Source organism: Ornithorhynchus anatinus, chromosome 16, assembly GCF_004115215.2.
Source record: "Ornithorhynchus anatinus isolate Pmale09 chromosome 16, mOrnAna1.pri.v4, whole genome shotgun sequence".
NCBI lineage: Eukaryota > Metazoa > Chordata > Mammalia > Monotremata > Ornithorhynchidae > Ornithorhynchus > Ornithorhynchus anatinus.
This window is the reverse complement of record NC_041743.1, coordinates 1,721,398-1,739,396: the sequence shown is the minus strand read 5'-3', so window position 1 is coordinate 1,739,396 and position 17,999 is coordinate 1,721,398. Positions and strand designations below refer to the sequence as shown.

At 59.5% G+C, this 17,999-nt stretch overlaps 2 protein-coding genes across 2 annotated transcripts in view; one reads left to right on the top strand and one right to left on the bottom strand.

Annotated features, from left to right (window-relative positions):
- The first annotated feature begins 1,172 nt into the window (after positions 1–1,172).
- Positions 1,173–5,824, top strand: LOC114817335 (butyrophilin-like protein 10). Its single transcript, XM_029080945.2, has 4 exons — positions 1,173–1,260; positions 2,873–3,289; positions 4,258–4,542; positions 5,463–5,824. The coding sequence occupies exons 1-4, from the start codon at positions 1,173–1,175 to the stop codon at positions 5,495–5,497; spliced, it is 825 nt and encodes a 274-aa protein (XP_028936778.1). The 3' UTR covers positions 5,498–5,824.
- A 2,905-nt stretch (positions 5,825–8,729) lies between these two features.
- FSTL1 (follistatin like 1) overlaps positions 8,730–17,999 on the bottom strand; it is a 30,652-nt gene continuing 21,382 nt past the window's right edge. Inside the window, exons 7-11 of the mRNA XM_029081428.1 lie at positions 16,117–16,235; positions 15,104–15,216; positions 14,705–14,815; positions 12,741–12,835; positions 8,730–11,235 (exon numbers count right to left, since the gene is read on the bottom strand). Coding sequence (XP_028937261.1) covers positions 11,191–11,235; positions 12,741–12,835; positions 14,705–14,815; positions 15,104–15,216; positions 16,117–16,235 — 483 coding nt within the window. The 3' untranslated portion in view covers positions 8,730–11,190. The remainder of the gene's footprint in view (positions 11,236–12,740; positions 12,836–14,704; positions 14,816–15,103; positions 15,217–16,116; positions 16,236–17,999) is intronic.

Here is a 17,999-nt window from a genome sequence, read left to right as displayed (position 1 = left end):
CGCCGAAGGGAATGGGAGAAGAGGAGGGGAGGGCTCAGTCAGGGAAGGCTTCCTGGAGGAGACGGGCCTTCAAAATAAGGCTCTGAAGTGGGGGGAGAGTGGTTCAACCCTACACTTGAATATAAATAAATAGATAAATAAGTTACAGATATATAGAGATATATGCAGATGTTCGTAGTTATTGAGAGTTTGCTGTGTGCCGGCCACTGTACTAAGCGCCGGGGTGGATACCGGCACATGGGGTTGGCCACAGTCCCCGTCCCCCGTGGGGCTCACGGTCTCCATCCCCATTTTCCAGCGGAGGGAACCGAGGCCCGGAGAAGTGAAGCGGCTCGCCCCAGGTCACCCGGCAGACACGTGGCGGAGTCGGCATTAGAACCCACCACCTCCGACTCCCAAGCCCCGGCTCTTGTCACCAAGCCACGCCGCTTCTCAGCGTGGTCTGCTAAGCGCTGGGGAGAAGACGCTACAACGATAAACAGACGCCTTCCCCGCCCTCGACGGGCTTCCAGTTTAGAGGTCCTCCGGGCCCACGTCCCGCCCGCATCCCTCCCGCTGCCGTCCATTCCCTGGGCCCTCTGCCCTCAATCCCTCCCACTGCCGTCCAGCTCTCCCGCTCCCTCGGCCTTCTGCCTCTATCCCCCCCACTGCCGTCCAGCTCCCCCACTCCCTCGGCCCTCTGGCCTCAACCCCCCCCACTGCCGTCCAGCTCCCCCACTCCCTCGGCCCTCAATCCTCCCCCACTGCCGTCCAGCTCCCCCAGTCCCTCGGCCCTCTGCCCTCAATCCCTCCCACTGCCGTCCAACTCCCCAGCTTCCTCGGCCCTCTGCCCTCAATCCCTCCCGCTGCCGTCCGGCTCCCCCTTTCCCCCTGCCCTCCGCCCCCCATCCCTCTTGCTCCGCTCCCCCGTTGCTGCCGACTCTCTGCATCCCCAAGCTCCACGCCCCCATCCCTCCCACTCCCGCCCAGCTCTCCCATTCCCTCGGCCCTCTGCCCTCAATCCCTCCCACTGCGGGCCTCCGTCCCTCCCCGCCACCCCCCCTCCGGCCTCCTGTCAGCCTCCCTCCCAGGGGGTTCCCGATCCCCGCCTCTCCGCCCCGCATCCTTCCCATAGACGGGGCGGCCTGCTGGCCCTCGCCACAACGTCCCCCGCAACCCCCCGCACCCGGAGGATGCTCAGATCGACCCCCCCTGCGCCCCTGGTGCTGACCGCCCCGCGCCCCCTCCTCCTCTTCCTCCTCCTCCTGCTCCACCGGCCAGGTGAGTCCGGCCCCTCGCCTGGACGGACCCCGGCGGACACCCCCGCTGGACACCCAGTCCGGATGGTGCAGGGGATGGGTGGGTGGGGGGCAAAGGCAAATCCGAAGGCGGGGGGGGACCCTCTGGTAATCCAGCGCTTAGGACAGCGCTTGGCACACAGTGAGCGCTTAACAGATCCCATTATCGGTGGGGTCCCCGAGGGCCAGGAGGCGGCCCGCGTCCGGTTCCTCGTTTTGGGGTGGTGGGAGAGGGGGAGGAGGAGCATCCCGGCGGCTGGGGGATGGGGGGCGTGGGGGGAATGTTCTCGTGCCCCCTCGAGCCCCCCCCCCCGCACCCCCACATTCTGCGGGGCCCGAGCGGAGGAGGACGACTCGATGGGGGATGTGTGCGTCGGGAAGGCAAATTTGGTCCCCGGGGGTTAGAGCGGGCCCGTGTCTGGGTCCGTGGGGTCGGTCGGGGGGAGCATCCCCGTGGGTGGCGGGTGCGGGAGGAGTGTCCTTCTGCCCCCTCGAGACCCCCACCCCCGTCCCGCGCGGCCCGAGTTCGCGACGGACGATCCGATGGGGGGGGGGGTGTGATAGGACGATAAATGTGGTACCCGGGGACTCCACCCGGCAGGTGAGATGCTGGGGTCGGGGGTGGCGGGGAAGGTGGAGAGACTGAGGCGGGGAGGAAGGTGTTCCCGGGTCCCCGCCAACCTTCAGAACGAACGAGGGGCCGGCTAGGTGTCATTCAAAGAAATATGGCCCCTAGGGCCGGAACCCACGGGAGGCTGAGATGGCGGAGAGACTGAGTGGCGGGGAGGGGTTCCCGGGAGCCCGTGGTCGAGTCCTTTCCCCACCCGTTCCACGACGCGACTTCTCAAAGGGAAATTCATCAGCTACTCCGAGGCGGCAGGGCACGGCGCGTCGCGCACGGGCCCGGCCGTCGGAAAGCCGCGGGTCCCGATCCCGGCTCCGCCACTCGTCTGCTGGGTGACCTTGGGCCGGTCACTTCACTTCCCTTTGCCTCATTAACCGTCAGATGAGAGCCCGAGCCCCACGTGGGACGGGGACGGCGTCCAACCCCGTTTACTTGTAGCCGCCCCGGCCCTTAAATACCCAGGCACTAGGTACTAGAGAGGCAGCGTGGCTCAGTGGAAAGAGGCCGGGCTTGGGAGTCCGAGGTCATGGGTTCGAATCCCGGCCCTGCCGCTCGTCAGCCGGGCGACCGTGGGCGAGTCACTTCGCTTCTCTGGGCCTCGGTGACCTCATCTGTCAAATGGGGATGAAGACCGGGAGCCCCGCGGGGGACAACCTGATGAGCCCGTATCTCCCCCAGCGCTTAGAGCAGTGCTCTGCACATAGTAAGCGCTTAACAAATACCGACATTATTATTATTATTATTATTATTACCTTAGTGCCCGGCACCTAGTAAGCGCCTAACCGGTACCACAGTTACGATTATAAAGACGGTTCGGGAGCCGGGGGCGAATGTCAGCTCTCGGTCGGCGGGCCCGGGCCTTCCTCCGCGGTGGGGAGCCGGGCCGGGGGGCGGGGGGGGTCTCTCGGCCGGGATCTCACCCGCCTCGCCCCCCGCTCCTCTCGCCCTCCCGGGACCCCCGCCCCCGCAGGGGCGCCGGCGTCGGAGGAGAAGGAACTGCGGGTCCGGCCCTACACGGACGTGACCCTGCCCTGCACCTTCTCCTTCGTGGACGGCCCCGACGGGCTGGAGCTGTCCTGGGAGCGCGACGACATCCGGGAGGAGTTCGAGGTGGCCGACGAGAAGGAGTACTTCCGCTTCTTCCGCTTCTACGACTTCTTCGAGGTCTTCTCCAAGGTGGTGTACCGGTTCGGCGACGGCCGGGAGCAGCTGGAGGAGCAGAACGGCCTCTACGGGGGGCGGGTGTCGGTGGACCCCGACGACATGGCGGAGGGCAGCCTGGCCCTGCTCCTCAGGGACGTCGAGGCGCACGACGAGGCCGTCTACACCTGCTCGGCCAGCACGCCCCACGGCCGGGGTAGGCGCAAGATCAAGCTGGTTGTGGAAGGTGAGGACCCCCCCCTCCCGTCCCCCGCGCCGGGGTCCTGGGGGTCCCGGGTCGGGGCGCCCCGCTGGCCCTGAGAATCGGGGTTTCCTGGGGAGGGGCCCACCTCCAGCACCTAGCTGTGATTTATTTAGAGAAGCAGCGTGGCTCAGCGGCAAGAGCCCGGGCTGGGGAGTCAGAGGTCATGGGTTCGAATCCCGGCTCTGCCGCTTGTCAGCTGGGTGACTGTGGGCGAGTCACTTCGCTTCTCTGGGCCTCAGTTCCCTCATCTGGAAAATGGGGATGAAGACCGGGAGCCCCACGGGGGACAAGCCGATGACCCCGGATCTCCCCCAGCGCTTAGGACAGTGCTCTGCACATAGCAAGCGCTTAACAAATACCAACGTTATTATTATTATTATAGAGAGAAGCGGCGTGGCTCAGCGGAAAGAGCCCGGGCTTGGGAGTCAGAGGTCACGGGTTCTAATCCCGGCTCTGCCGCTAGTCAGCTGTGTGACCTTGGGCGAGTCGCTTAACTTCTCGGTGCCTCAGTTGCCTCATCTGTCAAATGGGGATTAAAACCGTGAGCCCCACGTGGGACCTGATCACGTTGTCTCCCCCAGCGCTTAGAACAGTGCTTTGCACATAGGAAGTGCTTAACACATACCACAATTCATTTATTGTTCTTATTAGAGAAGCAGCGTGGCACAGCGGATAGAGCGCGGGCCTGGGAGTCAGGAGGTCACGGGTTCTGATCCCGGCTCCGCCGCCTGTCTGCCGGGCGACCTCGGGCAAGTCACTTCACTTCTCCGAGCCTCAGTTCCCTCATCTGGAAAATGGGGATGGAGACTCGGAGCCCCACGTGGGACAGGGCCTCCGTCCAACCCGATGGACCGGGGTCCACCCCGGCTCTTAGAACGGTGCTCGGCGCATAGTAAGCGCCTAAGAAGCGCCACGGTATTCATTCTTACCCTTCCCCGCCCGGGCCCTAGAGGCCGAAGAGCCCCAGGTGCGGTTCGACCGCCGGGGCGACGGGAACGTGGCCGTGTGCCTCTCCAAGGGCTGGTACCACATGCCCGGCGTGACCTGGCTGAACCGGGCCGAGGAGGACATCAGCAACTTCGGCAGCGTGGAGATCCTGGAGGAGCGGAAGGACGGGGCTCACCGGGTCGTCACCGTCCTCGACTACCCCGTCAAGCTCCACGAGACATACGTCTGCCGCATCCTGGAGACCGACGCCAACCACCAGCCCATCAAGTCCATCCGCCGGATCCCCAGTGAGCGGGCGGGCCCCGGGCCGCTGGGCCGGGGGCGGCGCTGGGCAGATTTTCATTCCTTCGGTCAGAGGGTCGTATTTATTGAGTGCCTACTGCGGGCAGAGCACCCGACTAAGCGCTTGGGAGAGACGGACACATTCCCCGCCCACAATGAGCCGACGGTCTAGGGGTGGGCATAAAATGAATCAAAAAATAAATCAGTGACAGAGGTGGGCATAAGTGCCGTGGGGCTGGGAGGGGGGATGGATAAAGGAGAAGCAATAGAGAAGCAGCGCGGCTCAGTGGCAAGAGCCCGGGCTTGGGAGTCAGAGGTCGTGGGTTCGAATCCCGGCTCTGCCCCTTGTCGGCTGGGTGACCGTGGGCGAGTCACTTCACTTCTCTGGGCCTCAGTGACCTCACCCGTGAGATGGGGATCGGGACCCTGAGCCCCGTGGGGGACACGGACCGTGTCCAACCTGATTAGCCTGTGCCCACCCCAGCGCTTAATACGGTGCCCGGCGCAGAGTAAGCGCTTAACAAATTCCGTAAAATAGAAAGACACTCGGTGTTCCAAAGAGCTCTCTGGGAGAAGTGCTGAGGGATTAATTATCGGCGTTTGTGAATCGATCAGGCATATTTATTGAGCACCTGCTGTGTGCGGGGCACTGTACTAAGCGATTGGGAAGCGGTGCGTCCCGATGGAAAGAGCACGGGTTTGGGAGACGGAAGACCCGGATTCTAATTCACGCTCCGCCGCTTACCTGCTGGGTGACTAGGGGCGAGTCACTTCACTCCTCTGGGCCTCAATTCTCCCGTCGGCACAATGGGGATTCAGTTCCTGTTCTCCTTCCTTCTTAGACTCAGTAAGCGCTTAACAAATACCGCACTTACCGTTATTATTGACGCTCCTCCTCCGATGCTGTTTTTTTTTTCTTTTTCAGAGAGAAAGTTCCACAAGATGTACGATTACTACTAGCTGCCCCGAGACCGCTCTCAGGAACCCAGGCCCCGAGGATCCCAGTCTTCCCCCACGGGGGTCCCGGGCGGCCCGCGACCCGCGTCTGGAGGAAGAGGGGCAGAGAGGGCAGATGGCCGGAGATCCCCCGGTCGTCCGCTGTCTCCACCCGCTGTCTCCGCGTCTCTTGTCTTCCCGGGGCGTAGGCCTCCGTTTCCTCCCCCCTTCCCGGGGTTCCGGCCTTTAGGTTTTCTCCATTTCCCCTCTCCCCCTCACCGTTTCTCCGTCTCGGGACCCGGAGGCTTCGTAGGAATGAAATAGAGTGCTAATTAAAGTCGCTATCTGTCTCGCTCTAGGCTTTGGCTGCTTCGATGCGGTTGAATGAACGGGGGACTCCCCGTTTTACAGATGGAGAAACTGAGGCCCAGAGAGGCGGTGCCTTGCCCTGCCCGGGGGCTCCCCCTCATCTGCGAAGCACTGTACCCGAGCGCCAGCCCCCGTAATGATCAAAATCGAGCCACTTCAGTCACAGATCTCTCCGCCCACGTCCCCGCACACCCACCTCCATCCTCAGCTGCGGTGCCGGCTCTCGGTCGATCCGTCGATCAGTCGGTATTTACTGAGCGCTGACAGTGTGCAGAGCACTGGAGTAAGCGCTTGGGAAGAGTAATAACAGTTGTGGCATTTGTTAAGCGTTCACTAGGTGCCAGGGACTGTGCTAACCGCCGGGTTCGATCCGAGCAAATCGGGTTGGGGACAGTTCCTGTCTAGAGGGGCTCTCCCCTCCTCTTCACTCCTGCCTCCCGCAGATGAGTTATTTGTTTGGTTTGGCTTTATCGTGTTTATTTTTCAGGGTTTGACTGTCTTTAGTTTCCCCTTTTCTTCACCCCTTTTACGCTGTGTGTCTGTTGAGGCTCCCCTAAGACTTTCCTTATACCAGCTCGGTCCTCTGGTTAAACTAAATGCCTCGTTCACTCATTCGATCGTATTTCTTGAGCGCTTACTGCGTGCAGAGCACTGTACGAAGCGCTTAATACTTCGTCCGCAGACAGAAATGGTCCGACTCCTTCAAAGGTCCGTTGTCCCAGGTCTGGCTGGTTCTCTAGGAGGAATGAGTTAGGAGAGCCTTTAGACCTCCATCCGACGTTCAAAGAAATTCCCCACGCAAAGCTATGCGCCGTGGCTGGGCCTATTAAGCTCCTTGAGGGCAAGGATCGTGTTTATCGCGCACATAGTACTCTCTCCCAAGCGCTTAGTACGATATCCTGCAAAAACCGAGTTCTCAATAAACACCAGTGATTTACTGAGGCGTGGGCCCACTCGTTTCCTGGCTGAAACGTCAGCGTGAAGCAGCGTGGCCCACTGGATAGACCACAGACCTGGAATTCACAAAGCCCTGGGTTTTAATCCCGCCTCCGCCACTTGTCTGGGCAGGTCGTTTCTCTTCTCTGGGCCTCAGTCACCTCGACTCTAAAATGGGGGTTAAGACTGTGAGCCCCTTCCAGGACACAGGCTGTATCTAACCTGATTACCTTGTATCTCCCACAGTGCGTAGGACAGTGCCTGGCACATGGTAAGCGCTTACCAAATACCATTAAAAATGATGCTGAGTTCTGGATTCAGTTTCCTAGACAAGAGGCCAGACATAGTTCATTACACTTATCCAGACAAGGAAAGCCACAGGAAGTTTCGCCAAGGTCATTCCTAGAGTCGGGGGTGTTCATTTTCTGGATCATTATCGGGAAAATTCGGGCCAAAGGTCTCTTTCGTTTGGATGATCGAGGAAGAAAACGGAGCGTCTTTTATTTATTTTGGGAATTAGCCAGGGACTTACTCCATTCTGGGCCTCGCCTGTGCTCTCAAGACCCTCACCACGGCTCACCTGGCTGGCAGACCCCCTAGAAGACAGACAGGAGCTCCTCACGATAACATGTATCGGGGAGCCAGGAGGCTGATGAAATCAGCCCGAGAAAATAGCCGCGAGGATAACGAAAATTGTCGCCGCGCTCTGCCTCCGTTTAGAGCTTTTATTTTCCCAGAGCGCTTTCCCGACAATTATCTCGTTTTTCCGCTCCCAGCGTCCCTGAGGCAGGTGCCTCCGCGATTCCCATTTTACAGAGGAGGGAGCCGAGGCCCAGAGGGGTTCAGTGATCTGCTGGAGGTCCCGCAGCAGGCCGGTGGCCCAGCTCGGGTCTCCGGACCGCCACAGCCTCACTCTGACCGCCAGAACCCGCCGCTTTGTACCAGGGACATCTGGCTGAGGGGTTCTAAGTGCGTGAAGCTGTTCAACGCCCCAAATTTTCGGGTTCACCACTGCTTTGGACCCCCTCTTCAACGAGTCTCCACTCCTCCTCGAACCCTCCTCCCTGCCCGGCCAGCGTTTCCCCCGAGCCCTTAGGTCTGGACCTCTTGCCCAGCTCTGGACCTCGAGTTCCCCGAATTCCCTTGGGTCCAAATCTCCCGTCACCCCGATATTCAACTTGGCGGAGGGAGACAGGGTCGCGTGAGAAGACAGAAGCGGCGTGGCAAAGCGGATAGAGCCCGGGCCTGAGAATCAGAAGGACCTGGGCTCTCATCCCGGCTCCACCACGTCTGCCGGGTGACCTCGGGCGAGTCACTTGACTTCTCCGGGCCTCGGTTCCCTCATCTGTAAAATGGGGATGAAGACTGGGAGCTCCATGAGGGACTGTGTCCAACTCGATTTGCTTGTTTCGCTCCCAGCGCTCAGTACAGTGGTGTCGACCACTCAGGGGGAAGGAAGTGAGAGGAATGGGGGCCCACGGGGGCAGTGAAAGGGCTGAATAATAATAATAGCGATAATATCTGTTAAGCATGTCCTGTGAGCCAAGCTCTGTACTAAACACTGGGACAGGTACAAGATCAAGTAGGACAAAGTCCCGGTCCCGCACGGGGCTCCCAGGTCTAAGCAGGAAGGAGACCAGGTACTGACTCTCCGATTTACAAATGAGGAAACTGAAACACAGTGAAGTGACTTGCCTAAGGTCACACAGCAGGCAAGTGGCAGGTCTGGGATTAGAACTCAGGTCCATACGCTCGCCACTAAGCCACATCGTTTCTCTCAGGGCAAGAGGGTTTCAGGGGGAGAGGAAGCAGTTTCCCGGCTGTACCTTGGGTGGGAACCATCCTCCCATCCTAACCCTGGGCCCAAACCAGAGTCCCCTTTACAAAACGCTCGACGGCGCGTTGCAGAGTCCTCTTGGCTTTCACTCGGGAGAGAGAACCGGAGAGAAGGCCTGGTGTAACTTTTTTTATTTGGCTGTTATATCCCAAAAAGAAAAACAAACTTATCAGGCATTATAAAAAACAAATAGTAGGATAAATGCAGTAAGGAAGCTCCCCGCCCCCCGAGTGACGGTTACATTTCACCGACTCCCTCGCTCAGACGCCCCCCCGCCCCCCACCCCCTCCGGGGAAAGTGGTTCTTATGTGGTTTCTCCAAGCTCGGTGGTCCGAACGCCAGACCCCCGGGGGGCTGGGACCTGTCTGGGGTTTAATTTGGGTCCGTCTTCCCTGCTAGATGGTGAGCTCCTCCGGAGCAGGGCACCTCTCTTGTACCCTCCCACGCCCGGCGTCCGGTACCCCGTGCACAGTAGACTGTAAGCTCCTGGAGGACAGGCGCCGTGTCTCTCTCCCAAGCGCTCAGTCCAGTGCTCGGCACACAGCGGGCGCTCCGTAAATGCTAGGGGTGGATCGGCCCTTCGGGCGGGCTGCCCACGGTGGGGCCCGAAGTCTCCTTGGCAGCCACGCTGCCCCGTGGGAAACGGCTCCGCCACCTCGCCGCCCAACGCGGCCGGACCCCCGCTCCCCAACTCCGCGGGGCCTCGGTGCTGGGAAGCGGAACCCCTTTCCCGCGAGTGAGAACTGGGAACTGGGTTAAGGCATAGGCTGTCCCGGGTTCTCTAAGGCACTTGGTCACGGAGACCCTGGGGCGGGGGGAGGGCCGGGGGAGGAGAAGGGAGGGAGGAGGGGTGTTCTCAGACGAGCCGAGTCCTCCGGGGTCGAAGAGCGCACTCGAAGTCGCCCAAACCCACTGGAAGAGGAGCTGAGGAGCAACCACCCGAGAGAGTCCTCCTGCCTCGGCCCCGCCACCTCCCTCGGCGGCCTCGACATCCGCCTCCGGGCAGTGGTGGGGCAGAAGAGCCCGGTTTCACCTCCCGGGGGTCGAGGGGGACGGAAGCGCGATCTCAATGGGTCCTTCCGCTGCGCCCCCCAATGATCTGTCGACCTCCCCGCTCTCCCGCTGGATCCTGGGGATCGTTCTCGAGATGACATCCGCCGCCGAGAGAGGTCACGTTCTCTAGGCCCCGCTCCCTGGGATCCCGGCAGCAGAGGCCCCCGGATTATAGCCCCCTCCCCGGGCCTTGAGGTAGGACCACCCCACGACTTCCGGTCGGAGACCCCCGCCCCGGCGAGGGTCGGCAGGACGGGACGTAGGACGTCGCTTCGTGTTCGTGAGGGAGAAAGAGAAGAGGTCCCCGGGCTAGCCAGCCGGGGAGGGGCTAGGGCAGGATCCCCTCCTCCTGAGATCTGTGGGGGAAGGGGACACCCTCAGGCCAGGGACCCGGTGGATGGCGACTGGTCCTCCGCTTCCCGGTTTCCTGAGTCCTTTGGCTCGGAAAGTCTTCCCGGATGGGGACGGGGGAGAGCGGGACCTCCGGAAAGGCCGATCCGGACAGGGTTGGGGATGGTGTCGGGGGAGTAGAAGGTGACTGCTTGAAGACCCCCTCGTTACTCGTTTCCAATTGGGTGCCCTCGCCGTCCTTCCCACCCCTCCTATCCCTCCAAGGCCGACTCCCTCCGCCTTCACTCCGGGAAGCTGGGAGAAATCAGGGGGCAGCTGATCTGGGATGGGGTGGGGGGGTCTCCGTCCTAGGCCAGAGCCATTTTCGGACCTACAGCGATGAACGCGATGCCTTAAATAACCCTCATCTGCCCACGCCCTCCCTCGAACCTAGGGACTCCCGGGAAGTACAAAAGCTCGTCTCTAATTAAGAAAACAAAATAACCACAATAACGACACCGACGGCCCGACCGGGGAAGTCGACTCGTCGTAGGGTCTTCAGCGATCGTAGCACCTTCGTGAAAAGTCAAAAATGGAGAGCGGAGAAGGCGGGGAGCGTGGTGAGCGAGAGCGGGGGCCGCGGCGGGGACAGAAGGGGACAGGGAATGGGGCCGCGTCCCGGGCGGGACCGGCCCGGCGGTTTGGGAGGTGGGGGGGGGGGTTGCAGGGGCCCCAGGGGTCACGTGATGTTGGCTGGTTAACGGGTCCAAGACCCGCCACCCCGCTCACCCCCCGGCTCCGATCCGCCCGATCCGGCCCGTCGGGGGTGGAGGATTCTGGGACTTGCGGGAGCGGCGGACAACCCCCCGACGCCCCGGCTTCCCGCTCTTCCTATTGCACTTCCTAGCTCGAGGGACCCTCCACCGCTTCCGGCCTGGGGGGCGGGGAGGGTGGGGGGTTGTCCCCGTACCCCTCCACCTACCTCCGGAAATGCAGCTCCCCCTCCCCCCGCTCTCCCCTCGCTTTTTCTCTATTACAAAACAAGTAGAACAAAACAAAACTCATCGCTATACACTGTAAATATCGGTGGCTGGACGGCTGAAGCAGACGGTCCGGAATACTGACATCAGAAGGGAAGGGGCGGAGGGGCCCAAAGCCACCTCGTCCCCTCTTCGGAGGCTGGCGGGCTCGGCTACATCTCTTTGATGCTCCCTCTCTTGGTCTTTTCGGCCGTCTCCTTAGGGGAGGGAGAGAAGAGGGGAGAGAGCAGGGAAGAGTAAAGAGAAGAGAAAAGAGTAGAGAAGAGTACAGTAGAGTAGAGTAGAGTAGAGTAGAGAAGAGAAGAGAAGAGAAGAGAAGAGAAGAGAAGAGGGCGGAAGAGAAGAGAAGAGGGCGGAAGAGAAGAGAAGAGGACGGAAGAGAAGAGGAGAGAAGAGGAGAGAAGAGGAGAGAAGAGGGCAGGAGAGAAGAAAAGAGGAAAGAAGAGAAGAGGAGAGAAGAGAAGAGGAGAGAAGAGAAGAGGAGAGAAGAGGAGAGGAGAGAAGAGAAGAGAGAGTAGAGAAGAGAAGAGAAGAGAAGAGAAGGGAAGAGGGCGGAAGAGAAGAGAAGAGGGCGGAAGAGAAGAGGAGAGAAGAGGAGAGAAGAGAAGAGGGCAGGAGAGAAGAGAAGAGAAGAGAAGAGAAGAGAAGAGAAGAGAAGAGAAGAGAAGAGAAGAGAAGAGAAGAGAAGAGAAGAGAAGAGAAGAGGGCAGGAGAGAAGAGAAGAGGAAAGAAGAGAAGAGGAGAGAAGAGAAGAGGAGAGAAGAGGAGAGGAGAGAAGAGAAGAGAGAGTAGAGAAGAGAAGAAAAGAGAAGAGAAGAGAAGGGAAGAGGGCAGAAGAGAAGAGAAGAGGGCAGAAGAGAAGAGGAGAGAAGAGGAGAGAAGAGGAGAGAAGAGGAGAGAAGAGAAGAGGGCAGGAGAGAAGAGAAGAGGAAAGAAGAGAAGAGGAGAGAAGAGAAGAGAGAAGAGGAGAGGAGAGAAGAGGAGAGGAGAGGAGAGAAGAGAGAGTAGAGAAGAGAAGAGAAGAGAAGAGAAGAGAAGAGAAGAGAAGAGAAGAGAAGAGAAGAGAAGAGAAGAGAAGAGGGCAGGAGAAAAGAGAAGAGGAAAGAAGAGAAGAGGAGAGAAGAGGAGAGAAGAGAAGAGGGCAGGAGAGAAGAGAAGAGGGCAGGAGAGAAGAAAAGAGGAAAAAAGAGAAGAGGAGAGGAGAGGAGAGAAGAGAAGAGAAGGGAAGAGGGCGGAAGAGAAGAGGGGAGAAGAGGAGAGAAGAGGAGAGAAGAGAAGAGAAGTGAAGAGAAGAGGGCAGGAGAAAAGAGAAGAGGAAAGACGAGAAGAGGAGAGAAGAGGAGAGGAGAGAAGAGAGAGTAGAGAAGGGAAGGGAAGGGAAGGGAAGGGAAGGGAAGGGAAGGGAAGGGAAGGGAAGGGAAGGGAAGGGAAGGGAAGGGAAGGGAAGGGAAGGGAAGGGAAGGGAAGGGAAGAGAAGAGAAGAGAAGAGAAGAGAAGAGAAGAGAAGAGAAGAGAAGAGAAGAGAAGAGAAGAGAAGAGAAGAGAAGAGAAGAGAAGAGAAGAGAAGAGAAGAGAAGAGAAGAGGGCGGGAGAGAAGAAAAGAGGAGGGCAGGGTGAGCCCGGGGCCGGCCGAGTAGGGGGCGGCCGAGCCCGGGGGCGTCTCCCAAGGGCCCGGGGAGGCCGGGGTGGAGGGGTCGCTCACCTGGTGCTTCTGAAGCTCCTGGACGTATCTGGCCAGCTCCTCCTCGGTCAGCTCCACGTCCGCCGGCTGCTGCTGTCCCCCCTTTCTCTTTTTCCCTGCAAGGACAAGGCCGGCTCAGAATGGTTGGCGTGAGCTCGTTGTGGGCGGGGAACGTGCCCCTTTTTTGTTCTACTCTCCTCTCCCAAGCACTTAGTACAGTGCTCCGCACTCACCGAGCGCTCGATACATACGACCGAATGGGGCGGTGCCAGCAGATTTGGTGCGGAAACACGAGATATCGCTGGGTGGGGACTGCCTCTATCTGTTGCCTAATTGGGCCTTCCAAGCGCTTAGTACGGTGTTCTGCACACAGGCGGCGCTCAGTAAATACGACTGAAGGCATGAGATTTAGACCGTAAGCTCCACTAGACCGTCAGCTACTTGAGGACAAGGATCGGGCCTACCAACTGCATTGTACTATGTTCTCCCCAGCGCTTGGTACAGTGCTCTGTTCCCAGTAGGTGCTCAGTAAATACCACCGACGGACAGACCGAGGCCTCCGCCGACGCAGCACGGCCCGGAGGAGCCGCGTGACCTAGCGGACACAGCCCAGGCTTGGGAGTAGGAGGGACTTGGGTTCTAATCCCGGCTCCGCGGCTTTTCGGCTACGTGACCCCGGGCAAGACGCTTAACTTCTCTGGGCCTCAGTCACCTCATCTGCAAAACGGGGTTTAAGACGGTGAGCCCCGTGTGGGACAAGGATCGTGTCCAACCTGATTTGCTTGTATCCACCCCGGTGTTTAGTGCAGTGGCCGGCACAAACTAAGTGCCTAACACATACTGTTATTAGTATTATTAATATTTCTACTACTACTACTACTAATAATGCATTTCTACCTTCCCCAGGTTATATCTTCAGCGACCACTTCAGCTCTTTCGCGTCTCTCACAACCTCGTGAACTCACAACCGCTTCTGTCCACACAGAAGCAGCGTGGCCTCCGCGGGTGAGAATTGGGCGGGATTGGGAATCAGAGGTCCTGGGTTCTAATCCCGGCTCTGCCGCTTGCCCGCGGCAACTCGCTCCACTTCTCTAGGCCTCAGTTCTCTCATCTGTAAAATGGGGATCAAACACCTATTCTCTCTTCCCCTTAGACTGCGAGCCCCTTGTGGGGCAGGGACTGTGGCCAACGTGATTACAGATTGTCAGCTCCCCATGGACAGGGAGTAAGTCCGCTGATTCTGCTTAGTACAGAAGCGCTCAGTACAGTGCTCTGCACGTAGTAAGGACTCAATAAATACCACTGATTGATTTTTTCGTCCCTACCTCGGTGCTTAGTTCAGTGGTTGGCACATAGGAAGCACTTAAATGCCACTGTTATCATTATAATCATAATAGATCAATCAATAGCATTTCCTGAGCACTGACTGTGCAGAGCACTGTACTAAGCGCTTAGGAGAGTACAATACAGCAGAATTAGCAGACACCCCCCCTGCCCCCGATGAGCTTCCAGTCTACCTTCCCCACGCTGCGACTTCAGTACTAACTCACCCACCGATTCCTTTTTCTTCCCTCCTCCCGCCTCTGTTTTATTTCACAGTCTCTGCAAATCATTTTCAAGTCTAGAACCCCGGTCTGCTGGATCGACGGGACCCCCGTCCGAGCCAGAGGTGGAGGGGTGGTCGCGGCGTGGCTCAGTGGAAAGAACCCGGGCCTGGGAGGCAGAGGTCACGGGTTCGAATCCCGGCTCCGCCACCTGGCAGCTGGGTGACCGGCCCCCAGTCACTTCACTTCTCTGGGCCTCAGTGACCTCATCTGTCAAATGGGGACTAACTGTGAGCCCCACATGGGACAATCTGATGACCCTGTATCTCCCCCAGCGCTTAAAACAGTGCTCTGCCCACGATAGGCGCTTACAGATATTGACATTATTATTATTATTAATATTACTTCCCCCCGGGCCGGGGGAAGGGGGAGGGTCCTTACCGTCGCAGGCCATGGCGGTGCACACCCAGTTCCCGCAGGCGCAGACGCATCGGTTGCACTCCACCTGGGTCTCAGCCCCGTCCTCGTACGTTTCGTCTTCCAGGGCGCATTCTGCGGGGGCCGGCCACGGTTCAGTTCCCCACGGGGAGCCCGGGCCTTCGGCCCCGTTGTCCCGGGAAGGGGCCGTCGTTGCCCTGGTCCCCAACGTGGCCCTGCTCCCGGCTTCGCTCTGGCCTGGCTCTCGGCTCCACCACCCAGGTCCCCGTCCCGGCCCCCGGTTCCCCCTCGGTCGCTGATACGGCCCGCGTTGCGGCTCCGTCCCAGCCCCCGGGCCCCGCGGCCCCCAGCCTCCCCCGCGCCGACCGAGTCGTCCCCGAGCGGGAAGAAGGGACGGCCTACTTTTCTCCGGTGGCTTGAAGGAAGGGTTGAGGCACTTGAGGAACTCGGTGAAGCTTAGCTTCCAGTCGGCGTTGTCGTCCGACAGCTCGATGAGGGCGTCGACGCACAGGCCCCTGGGAGAAAGCGGAGAGCTCGACGGGAACGGCGCGGGGACTCCCGGGCTCGGGGGGGACGGCCTCGGCCACCACGCTTCCCGGGGTCTGCGGTTAAGGGGACCCTGGGGCCCGCTCCCAGCAACGCATCCCCGGAATCCGCCAGTGCACCGAGCGCTCGGAGATCCAGAGATCCCCCATTATGCAGCCGCCCAGCCCCCTACCCCTCATCCTATCCAAGTGTTTTCTTTTCCCAAGACCCTCCCCAAATCTGCCAACCCAGACTCCGGAGGAGGGTGACCATCAGGCCCATGGAATTCACCGGCACAGGCTAAAATCTCCCCGGAGGGGACTCGGACCCGGGGCTCTGTAACATCATCAGGGCCGGACCCGGGGCCATCCCACTTGGAAGCCACGGTCCCCGAGGGGAGGGGGGGCCGTCACACGGATTGGGGGCCGACGAGGGGGAGCCCGTCTGGGGTCCGATGAAGATGCGTCCTGCCTCTCAGCCCCGCGGCACTTAGGTCCATAGCTGGAATTTCTATCTTTCTATTCCTAGAAAGACTGTAAGCTCAGTGTGGGCAGGGTACGTGTCCGTTCATCGTTGCACTGTACTCTCCCAAGCACTTAGCACAGTGCTCCGCACACAATGAGCACTCGATAAATACGACCGAATGAACGAACGAATTCAACCACCCTGAAAGCATTCGCCACTCGACTCCGGTGAAAAGATCGAACAGCCCGAATCGTCGTCGCCGGCGGCGTCACCGCCGAGATCGAGGGTCACCCCAATTCCTCAACCCCCTCTTGAATCACTGGGTCGAGTCCCTCGCCCAGATCTCCCGGGCCAATCCACCCCACTACTAAAACCTCCCCGGCCAACTCCGCCCCCACCGAAAAAGTCCTGGATCTCCCGGGTACCTGAGCAGCTTGTTGGTTTCTTGATCGACGTAAGTGGTGATGTTGAGGGCGGTCTCGTTCTGCTCCACGAACTTCAGGAACTCGCTGGAGTCCAAGCTGGAGTCTCCGTTGTCAAAGTTCTGCGAGGGGTCCGGGGGGACGCGTGGGGCTCGGCCCGAAGGGGGGGTCCGCCCTATCGACCCACCCGCTCCCTTCTGCCCCGTCCCGACTTGCTCCCTTATACTCGTCCCCCTCCCGGCCCCACAGCGCTCATGTCTGTTTCGCGAATCTACTGATTGACGATAACGCCCGTCGTCCCCTCTAGACCGTAAGCTCGTTGTCGGCAGGGAATGTGGCTTTTACTGTTATAGTATCCTCTCCCACTCGCTCAGTACGGTGCTCTGCAAACAGTAAGCGCTCAATAAATACGATGGACTTCCCGACTGGAGGGATCACCCCCTCTCCTCCTTACTCCCTCAGGAGAGACAATCCCACTTCCCTCTCTTAGCCTGTGGAGGGTTTCCCGGCAAGGAGGCAGCACGTGAGAGGGCTTGGGGCCTAGCGGATAGAAAATGGTCCCGGGGATTCAGAAGGGCCTGGGTTCTAATCCCAGCTCTACCATTGCGATGCTGAGCAAGTCACGAACCTCTCGCAGCCTCAGTTTCCTCCTCTGTAAAATCGGGGTGAGATCCCCGCTCTCCCTCTCGGATTGGGAGCCCTGGTTTTTTTTTAATGATATTTATTAAACACTTCCTATGTGTCAGGCGCTCGTCTAAGCGCTGGGGTAGATGCAAACTGACCAGGATGGACACAGTCCACGTCCCACTTGGGGCTCTCAGTCTTAATCCCCGTTTTCCAGATGAGGGGACCGAGGCCCAGGGAAGCGAAGTGATCTGCCCAACAGCAGACAAGCGGTGGAGCTGGGATTAGAACTCAGGTCCTTCTGACTCCCAGGCCCGGGCTCTCTCCTCGTCGGGCGGTCAAGATAGAGGCTGCTCGGCCGGATGTGGAAGCCCTGCATGCATTCATTTATTGAGCGCTAACTGTGTGCAGAGCACTGTACAGGACACCTTCTTCCTACCAGGTCCCGTGGAGACGGGGATTTGAGCACCGTGTGAGGGTGGCATGGGGCGCAGGTGGGGGAGAGCACTCTCTAGCCCGCCCTCTGAGGAGCCCGGTAATTAAATCGAATAGCAGGTGTCTCTAGCCCTTCGGGGGAGGCCTGGGGTCCCCGGAGCCCCCGCCAAGTTTGGATGTGTAATCGGTTCCCATCTGGAGAAGCAGCGCGGCTCAGTGGAAGGAGCGCGGGCTTGGGAGTCAGAGATCACGGGTTCTAATCCCGGCTCTGCCGCTAGTCAGCGGTGTGACCTTGGGCAAGTCACTTATCTTCTCTGTGCCTCAGTTACCTCCTCTGTCGAATGGGGATTAAAACTGTGAGCCCCACGTGGGACGGACCGATCACCTTGGATCCCCCAGCGCTTAGAACAGTGCTTTGCACATAGTAAGCGCTTAACCAATACCACAATTTAAAGCCAATCATCTTGAAATGAGAGGACGGTGCAGCCCACAGAGCCTGGGAGCCTGAAGGTCATGGGTTCTAATCCCGGCTCTGCTACTTGTCTGCTGGGTGACCTTGGCCAAGTCACTTCACTTCTCTGGGCCTCAGTTCCCTCCTCAGTAAAATGGGGATGAAGACTGGGAGCCCCACGTCTCTACCTCAGTGCTCAGAACAGTGCTTGGCACCCAGTAAGCGCTTGACAAATACCATCACCATCATTATTATAGAGAAGCAGCGTGGCTTAGCGGAAAGAGGCCGGGCTTGGGAGTCAGAGGTCGTGGGTTCTAATCCCGACTCCGCCACTTGTCAGCTGTGTGACTGTGGGCAGGTCACTTCCCTTCTCTGG

Excerpts from the sequence above, each read along its gene's own strand:
- LOC114817335 (XM_029080945.2), top strand. The coding sequence starts at position 1,173 with ATGCTCAGATCGACCCCCCCTGCGCCCCTGGTGCTGACCGCCCCGCGC. Across the intron at positions 3,290-4,257 it reads GATCAAGCTGGTTGTGGAAG|AGGCCGAAGAGCCCCAGGTG; the intron begins GTGAGGACCCCC and ends CCCGGGCCCTAG. Across the intron at positions 4,543-5,462 it reads GTCCATCCGCCGGATCCCCA|AGAGAAAGTTCCACAAGATG; the intron begins GTGAGCGGGCGG and ends TTTCTTTTTCAG.